Source organism: Cloeon dipterum, chromosome 1 (genome assembly GCF_949628265.1).
Source record: "Cloeon dipterum chromosome 1, ieCloDipt1.1, whole genome shotgun sequence".
NCBI lineage: Eukaryota > Metazoa > Arthropoda > Insecta > Ephemeroptera > Baetidae > Cloeon > Cloeon dipterum.
In genome coordinates, this window is record NC_088786.1 from 28,476,829 (window position 1) to 28,486,189 (window position 9,361).

The 9,361-nt window shown below is 42.8% G+C and overlaps 1 protein-coding gene across 1 annotated transcript; it reads left to right on the top strand.

Annotated features, from left to right (window-relative positions):
• Positions 1-496: 496 nt before the first annotated feature.
• Isha (Insulator su(Hw) mRNA adaptor) lies at positions 497-9,125 on the top strand. The gene is made up of 15 exons (XM_065475822.1): positions 497-691; positions 828-956; positions 1,038-1,199; positions 1,313-1,779; positions 1,834-1,990; positions 2,627-2,835; positions 2,896-3,084; positions 3,147-3,253; positions 3,310-3,518; positions 3,576-3,747; positions 3,804-3,953; positions 4,346-4,910; positions 5,845-6,299; positions 6,388-6,459; positions 7,778-9,125. Exons 1-15 carry the CDS (start codon positions 662-664, stop codon positions 8,476-8,478), a joined length of 3,774 nt encoding a protein of 1,257 aa, XP_065331894.1. The 5' UTR covers positions 497-661; the 3' UTR covers positions 8,479-9,125.
• The last annotated feature ends 236 nt before the right edge of the window (positions 9,126-9,361 follow it).

Genomic DNA, 9,361 nt, shown 5'->3' on the forward strand with positions numbered 1-9,361 from the left:
ATTTACTGGTTAATTGATCCAGAGATGCAATCGTTTAGCGGGGAATGTGGAAATTTTTGTTTGTTAGTAAGTTAGAGAAATGACGATCATGTAATCATGTGTATAATTGGAAACAAAATGAAATAGAGAAATAAAAAATTAAAGTTAAGGAAAAGCTACAGTTTTCGCCGCAGAGTTACAGTTTTTGCCACCCCTACTTTTACAAGGGGTTATCATAAGAACTGGCGAGATGAGTAACGCGGCAGAAACTAACTTTACAATATTAAATTGAGCTCCTACTCGCTCGTTCATACAGTTCCTTCATTTCGAACTACTTAATTCATGTAATTTTTATAAATGAAATTTTCGAACTATATTTCTTAATAGAAGAATTAAAAATATTATCAAGATTTATCAAGATTATTCGAAATATTCTTCCTTCGCGGGCAGCTGACAAGAGTCAACCTCTTCGGTCTTCGGTTTTGCCAGCTTCGGTTGCATCCGACCAACTTCGTGTGTCGTGCAGTGACCGGACCGGCGCAGCGCTGTAAGCGGTCGACGCCATTTTTAGTGAACGCCGAATATTAGAGGCCTAGAAATTGCTGCGAGTTGGTTTTCGCTTGACGAAATGGATTGTTTATCTATTGGATTTTTAATATAGTCGAAGATCTACCTGTGAACGATGGAGCACGTACGCTCGTTTAACTCCGAGGTGAGTGTTCGCACCACTACCGGCGATCATGGTTTACCGTACCGCTTTAGATGTTACTTGTTTGCGTCCGCTTGTTTTGCTTTTGTCGTCCCCCTTTCAAAGCTTTTAACCCTATGGAGTGCCTAATTTTCCGCAGCTCTCGTCGCTGTACGAGGTGAAGCCGCCTATCTCCAAGGCAAAGATGAACAGCCTCACCAAGACAGCCATAAAAGCCATCAAGTTTTACAAGCACGTCGTGCAGAGTGTAGAGAAATTCATCCAAAAGGTTTGTAGAATCAGTTATCAGTGTTTTAATTTGGAGCATTATCTTAAATTGAAAACCTAATTGAACTTTTGTAATTTTTAGTGCAAGATGGAGTACAAAGTCCCAGGGTTGTACGTAATAGACAGCATTGTTCGACAGTCAAGACACCAATTCGGCTCTGACAAAGACGTCTTCGCTCCCAGGTTCGCGAAGAACCTGTATTTAACGTTCACGCACCTATTCCAGTGTCCACCTGAGGACAAGGTGAGATGATTTTTGATGAATGAAAATTGGAAGTAAATAATAAAGAACATTTCTGTGGGGAAATTATGAACAAAAAAATCCAATCATAACAACTTATGAACATTTGTTTGCAGAGCAAAATCATCCGTGTTCTGAACTTGTGGCAAAAAAACCAGGTGTTTACTGCTGACATCATTCAGCCCATTTTTGACCTGGCAGATCCCAATAAGAAGCCTGAACTGACGGCCAATGGAGGTGGAATGCCTGCTGTGAAATCTTCACCACAGAAGGCGGTTGGTGGTGTGGAAAACAGTACACCAAAGTGGCCAGACACGGCAGGCAGCACTCCAAAGGTGGCCAACACGCCTGGGGGCGAGCAGCAGCATTCCTTAGTGCAGCAGTTGCACACTCTGCACCAGCTGTTCTATTTACAGCAATCTCAGGGCCAAGATCAGCAGCAACAACAGCAGCAACAGATCAAATTTGACAAAAAGCTTCTTGATTATGATTACGGAGACGAGGAAGAGGAAGACAGACAGGATAGTTCAAATCAAACTGGTCAGGGCGGTGACGCCCTTCCAGCCCTTGAATCGCTTGGAAAGTGAGTTGCTTGCCAATAATCTGCGACACTTTTCACGTCTATCCATATGCATAGCTTGCTTGCAAATCCGGTGGTTCTGCGGCAGCTGCAGACTCTGCAGATGACAGTGAGTCAGCATCAGCAAGTGGAGATGGAAGAGAAGGTGCGCCGTCTGCAAGAGATGAAGCAACAGGAGGCAGAATTTGACAAGCATCTAGCTCAGACTGTTCCGGTATGTTAATATTTTTTGTCAATTTAAGGCAATCGACATGTTGTCTTTCACATTGCTCCAAGAACATTGTTTCGTTATTTAGTCTTCTCTAATTGAACTAATTCGACAGTAGCTAAGTCACTGTGTGGCATGTACATGTAAAGAAAAAATTAATATGGTTGCTCTTATTCAATACTCTTATCTAAGTAAGAGGCAATTGGATAAATACAACTCAGTTTACAATTCACCTAAAAGAACTTAAAAGAATGCTTAATGATGAATTCACTAATGAAATTGACCAGTTAGGTTAAATTTGCTGCAATTTCAAAGTAAAAGGTATTAGTTAAGTCTTCACTTCTGAGCCAAATTAAATGTTCGAATCAATTAAAATGTCAAAATAATAAGTATTTTTCTAATTTGAGAAAAGAAAGATGTATACATCAAAGATGCTGCATGAACTGCCTGTAAGACCCCCTAAACGTATCACAAACAAACCAATCAACTAATTATTTTAAGGCTTTTTGACGTAAAATCAAACAATTATTATAAATGTAGTGTTGGTAGGTTAATCCAGCACTCCACAAGGCCTTCATTTTCTGATTAAAATTAGATGAAATTGAATTATTTGATTTAAATTAATATGAATGTGTTGCTTAGAATCTGCCATTCGCGAGTCAGTGCGAGTTGAAGCCAATACCGCTCTCCGAGCTTAAAGCGACACCCAATGATGGCGGCGTGGACATGGGCGGCTATGGAATTGACATGTCCATTCCACCGCCAGGATATTCAGCGCTTCTCTCCTCAATTCAGCAGCAACAAGCTCTGCTATGCGTTGATATGTCTAAAGACGCTGACCTCAGGAATCAGTGAGTTGCATTCTGAGCCAGATTCAATTTTGCTGAATGTGCGGTGGCTATTTGATTCAGGGTTCCTATTATCAGCCTGGACTCGGGTGATGAGGGAGGAAAATCCGAACGCAGCCGCACCAGAAGCAGGTCACCGAGAGGAAGAAGACGTAGGGGCGGTAGATCTCGCAGCAGAGAAAGACGAAGGGCGCGCCGCTCCAGAAGTACTTCAAGAGGTCGCAGATCTCGCAGCAGATCCAGGAGGAGAGGGTGTGTTAACTAATAACTTTTCCAACCACTAAGTTTAGTATAACTTCTCAATTTTTTTCTAGAGTGCGATCTCGTAGCAGAGATAGAGAGGAAAGAGAGCAGGAGAGGGAAAAGGAGCGTGAACGCAAGAGGAAGGGACTTCCAACCATAAAGAAAGATCACTTGAGTGGTAAGTAAACATGATATTGAAAAATAAATTTATTGCTCTTCTTACCTAACCCACAGTATGCAGCACTACTCTATGGGTGGGTCACCTTTCAAAGCTGGTGCAACAGGAAGAGCTGTCGGACACATTTGGAGAGTATGGGGACATCATTTCAATTGACCTCATTCCCCCAAGAGGCTGTGCTTTTATCTGCATGAATAGGCGGCAGGACGCGTACAAGGCGCTTACAAAGCTCAAGAATCACAAAATGCAGGGAAAAGTTATAACTGTAAGTGGATTATCCCGATCATAGTAAACCTTAATTTAAATTATTTTTTAACTTTAGCTTGCGTGGGCACCGGGTAAGGGTGTCAAAGGCAAAGAGTGGAAGGATTACTGGGAAGTTGAAGCTGGCTGTTCTTACATCCCCTGGTTGAAACTGAATCATGAGGTCAATTTGGAACAGTTTGAAGAAGGCGGCACAGTTGATGAGGAGACCATACCAGATTTCATGAGGAGTGAGTGTTAATATCAAGCTCATATGAAGCGTGCTAATGCTCAGTAATTTTGTCAGACAAGACTCAGCAGATGATGCCTACATTAGTGCAACCATTCCTTCAGATGCCAGAGGCCATAGCAGCGGCCACAGACACCACACAGCCCCCTCCCAATGCCTTGGGTGCTGGGAATCCTCTAGCCATGGTCCCACCATTCAGTCTGCCCCGTAAGTACTGATCACATATTTTTGTATTTAAGAAAAGTCACAGCATCTGTTGAAGCAATGGTAAATGAGGAAATTTGGTCCCCATAAATAATAATCCTCATTATTTACTCAAGGTTATTGTATGGGAATTATATCTTCCATTTTGTTTCATTACATTTTGATTTTTCAATTCTTTGGGCTAAGTTCAATATTTCAATGCCAAGTCTTAACAGCAAGCTCACAAGTCAAAATGTGATTTTTACAGGTGACATATTTTCAGGATTTTCTTGTGTATGGGCAGTTTTTGGCTTTTTGTCTACATTGATTTAAATTACTGGATTGGTGGGCTGTTCGAAAATTTTCATTAACTTAAGGGACTTGGGTAATTTATTCTGCAACTTAATATGTTACAGCGCCACTGACCCTGGCAATGAACCCGAATTTGGTCTCCCTTGGAGTGCCACCACCTGGTATGCTGGTGCCTCCTGGTATGGTGGTGGGACCTTACGGTGCCCCAAACCAGCTACTGTCCTCCCTTGGACAGATACCACTGCCTCCGTCAGCGCCCCCTTCTGGTGATAAGCTCCCTGATGTGGGTGGACCCCCTCCTGGAACTTTGGGTAGCGCTTCTGCAGCATCTATTGAGCCCGGCCTGCCAGACAAGCTGCTGGACAGCGAGATCACCATGGAAGAGGCCAATCAGGTGGCTGGCAACCAGATGCGACTCAGTGATGAGCTACTAGCCTCTCTGAAAGGACCACCGCCATCCCAAGGGGGACTGCGCGAGTCACGGCGGCCACGCAGAGACCGCTGGGAACGTAGTCCAGAAGACACTCAGTGGGGGAGAGGTGGTGGACCTCCCGCAGACGACTTTGGTGGTGGAAGACCACCTCAGGGACCATCAGGACCCCCAGCTGGAACCTCAGTACAGGAGCGCCTCCGTAATTTGGCTCATGGTGACTTCGAGTCAGCCGCCCGGTAAGCGCATTGTTCATTTCCTTTCTTGGCAACTTGTTATATGTTAAGTTATCTGCTTAATGCAATTTGGTAATTTAAAATTTATCATTTGAGTTGCTATTTCATTCAATTAATGCAGATATTTTGGATATTTTGCAACATTTCTAAAGCTGGATGGATTGTATGAAATAAGTTAATTTTTTCTATTTTCGTTTCTGCTTCAGCCAAATCCAGCTTGTTTTGTCTTATAGTCAGTTACTTATTATATTATCACTTTTTTAAGAGTTGGTTATTTCTCTATGAGACCGAAATTTGTGCATTACATACTTATTAATTGACAAATTAATTTCAACATTTAATGTTGATGATTTGAATATTTATTCATAAGCGTTTATTAAAATTTACTTGCCATAAAATATTCTTAATGATGCTGTTGATTAGATTTTTTTGAGACAAAATTTTTCACCTTGACTCCTATGCACAACATTTTACACAAGCAAGTTAGAATAGAGATTGTGCATTTTGTACCAATAAACAAAATAAAGCTTGAAAGGATTTTCGTTTTTAATATTCAGCGCAGCCAAAAAGTTATAAACTAAAATCTCTCTCATGGTTTGACCTAAAACAGCTTATTTTTGCATCCCTGCTTGAATTGCTCATCGCCATCTTATAGTGTCTCTTAACTTAGTGCAAATTTGCCCTCATTTGCCTTACAGTAAATTTTATTACAATACTTTTCCACCTTCCATCCATCCATGTTTTATAATGAGAAGCGCCAAAAATTTTAAAGTTGAGTTATCATAATGATTGATCATGTCACATCTTCAGCCGCGTCTTCGAATTTCCACCTGAAACCCAAAAACGCACCATGAACAATGAATTCTAATCTTGCAAATGCATCTGTAAAAATTCGGAAATTAGATCACAACTGCAACCCTTGCTGTTTTTGTTATAGTGGACCATCAGTGCGCGAGCGTCACCTCTCTCCAGAGCGAGGCCTTTCGCCTGTGCCAAGGGATGCTGAGCTGATGCGTGGCCCGCCAGGTGACATGATGGAGCTAGACTACATGGACGCGCCAGGGGGTCCACCACCCCGACGTTTCAGCCCCGATCCCTACCGAGGGCCCTCATTGCTTGGACCCCCACCAATGCACGAAGGTGGTGGTTTCCATGGAGGCCGCCTCCATGAGGAATTTGTTCCATTAGGACCCGAGTTTGGGCCTCCATTTGATGACTTTGGACCACTGCCCAATGGCCGCTTTGATGACTTCCCACCAGACCACTTTGACGGTCCTCCAAGGGATGATTACCTCGAACGTGACTTCTTCCCACCTCATCCTGCTGACATGTTCCACGGCCCACCAGATGGCTTTGGGTCTCGCATGATGGGGCCTGGCGGACCCATGAGAGGCGAGTTTATTTCAATTTCTGCTCTCTGTTGTGATTGTTTTCACTGTTCCAGCAACAAGGTGTGAACTTGTGTCTTTTTCTGTTTCAGGCATGTTCAGAGGACCAAGAGGAGGACCAATGGGCATGAGAGGCCCACGTCCCATGCGAGGAGGACCTCCAGGTATAGCAAACATTCACGCTTTCTACCTTTTCCTTGATTTGATGAACTTGCAGCTCTAGTTTTAAAAATGGTCATAATATAACCTTAATTATGTGACGTAAATTAAAAAACTTGGTATATATCCATTTCTTGAAGTTATATTTCAAATTTAATTTAATTAATTTTCACTCAAGGCTTTTTCAAAATTCTAATTGAGAATTTGGGAGGAGCTACGGAAATAAATTTAAAATCCTTGTAAAGCGCCGATTCAAATGAATAATATATTATTGAGTATGACACCTTTGTAGCATGGAAGAAACATTTACAATGGAAGGAAAGAGACTAAGGCTAGGTGTGAAATTTGACAGGAATAATTAAATACCACGTTCTAGTACTGTACAGCTCACTTTTTTCGGCTCCGCAAGCCTCATCAGCAGAACTTTACCTCCTAAATAGAATTCAAACCTTTGGATTCGCTGCAGATAATTCTGAATCACTGCTGTTGAAACTGGTTGAACTATAAAAAATCAGATGCTTTAAATTTCATCTGTTATATGAAGCTATTTCTCAAGTGCTAAATTCTGCTACTGCACGAAAACTCTTGTGTTCCCCCTATGACAACTGCATCTACTGCTGACTTTATTATATAAAAAAATTAAGAATGGCTGATGAGTACTGCGGGCCTAAAGATCCGCTATTTATTGTGAGAACGTGTTATTATTTAGTTTTTCCTCTCAAAGATCACTCCTAGCCACCCATTCTTGTCATTTCCGCACATATAGTATATGCATATTTTTGTATTATCATACAATTTCATGCGTGTGTATTTCTTTTAATTTCTATTTATTGCATTGTTAGGTAATTGATTGGTATCAGGCCGGTTCATTTTATTTTCATTTATTTTGCAATTGACATCAATGAAATGACTAGTTCCCTTGGCGCGTAAATACAGGATTTACTCTTAAGTAAAATCAACTTCATATCATTTGATTATCAAGCAGTGGAAACTATTTTCAATAATGAGTAAGATTGGTGTTATTTTATGGGGAAAATGGCAAAAAATATGCAAACATGGGGATTTTGCTGCTTCAAGAAATGGAAATTGAGTCTGACGTAGATTTTTTTCGTCTCGCTTGTGAGAAATCATTAAACTGTAACGACCATATAATATATTATATTAAAAAAAAAAATAAGAAAAAAAGTAGAAAACAAGGGCTGCATTTCATCTTTTCGGAAATTCCACCATCGTTCGTTTTCTCTGTTGCGCGATGTTTTGGGGGAGAACGTCTCTCTTAGGGGCTATTAGCAGAGCCGACTGCAAGCGTTGGGCTTTTCACAGGTGGGCTGTGGCACGAAGGTGATGGCCTTCCGCCCTACGACCCCATGGACGAGGCCTTTGGCAGTGGGCCGCCTCCCTTCTTTGACGACCCGATGGACATGCCGCCAAGACGCCACCCACGTGATCGCGGAGGTCGTGGTCGCTTTGCCGGTGGCCGCGGTCGATGGGAAGAAGGCCGTCCTCCAAGGGATGACCGTCCTCCTCGAGATGATCGCCCACCAAGGGACGAACGTCCTCCAAGAGACGATCGCCCGGCCAGGGAAGATCGCTCTTCCAGGGAAGACAGACCTCCCAGGGAAGACAGACCTCCCAGGGAAGATAGGCCTCCCAGGGAAGAGCGCCACTCACGGGAAGAACGGCCACCAAGGGAAGATCGTAATTCCAGAGAAGATCGCCCTCCGCGAGAGCGTGATGAGCGGTCATCTAGAGATGATAGGCCTCCCAGAGAAGAGAGGCCACCGAGGGAGGAGGAGCCGCGCAGGGAACGTGGCGAACGCAGCCGTCCCTCCAGGTGGAACAAGGCTAGTCCGCCACCCCCAGAGAAGCCCTCAGAAATAGCTCAACCTGAACAAGTTCCTCTTGCGCCAGAAGAGCCAAGTGTGCAAAACGGAGCTGCAGAAGAGCAACACGCTCCAGAGCCCACTTCTTTAGTGGAGCCAAGTCCTGCGGACGTCCCCGGAGAAGCCCCCTCAGTTGAGTGAATTCAACACTTCAGCAAAGAAGACGCCCCTTACCAGAGCTGTGATCAGATGACACAAGACCGCCCTGCCGAGAAACGCACTTTCACGGCCTGAAAGGTGCCAGTGGCACGCACTTTGCACTCCCTCGCAAGGAGACAAACTTTCATTTAAATTGCACTAAATAATTGTACCGCTCGAGATAATTGGCAAACTATTAAGATGTACAATTGTTTGCTCCTCTCAGTTGTGCAACCTCGGCTAGAGCGTCTTGACCGATGCCAAAGAGATTTTTACAAAAGCTATTTTTACAAGAAAATAATGAAACAGTTTTTTGCTATTGAAATCAGTTGTTTGAATGCAAGAGAACATAAAAGAATTGAAGTAGTAAGATTCAGCGAGCATCCAAGGTAGGTCATCGTCATCAAACAGCTGGAAGGGCAACGCGGCTTGGAGAGGGCAGGACTCCGCCAGCGCCCACACTCAAGTTGAGTGCGTGGTGCAAGGTATTGTGTAAATACAACGCGCGAGTGTGACCGAAACTGTGAAATTTGCAAAAGAATTGACTTTTCTCTCTATCACCGTAACTAGTTATAACTTTAATTAATTAATTATCCATTGTATGGCATGCCTTTCGATGTGTTAAAAAATAAAAATGCGCCGTCGACCAACCTGACGCACCTTTTATTCACAATCAATCCGCATAGTTACTGCATTAATCTACCGTCAAAGCTGACGCTATTTCTTCAATCAAATTAGGAGTAATATTTAATCACGCATTATATATTTCCGAATTTTGTATTCGGTCTTGAAGAATTGACACAAATACCGAACATTTAGAGGATTTTCCGGACTAAGTTCGGTTTTTCGTGAATACTCCTATCTCCGACACTTATTATGAAATTAA

What these genes read in the sequence shown, in the direction of transcription:
- Isha (XM_065475822.1), top strand. Translation starts at nt 662, where the DNA reads ATGGAGCACGTACGCTCGTTTAACTCCGAG. An exon ending in AGCAGATCCAGGAGGAGAGG is followed by an intron (nt 3,085 to 3,146) that starts GTGTGTTAACTA and finishes ATTTTTTTCTAG; the next exon opens with AGTGCGATCTCGTAGCAGAG. An exon ending in CATGCGAGGAGGACCTCCAG is followed by an intron (nt 6,460 to 7,777) that starts GTATAGCAAACA and finishes GGCTTTTCACAG; the next exon opens with GTGGGCTGTGGCACGAAGGT.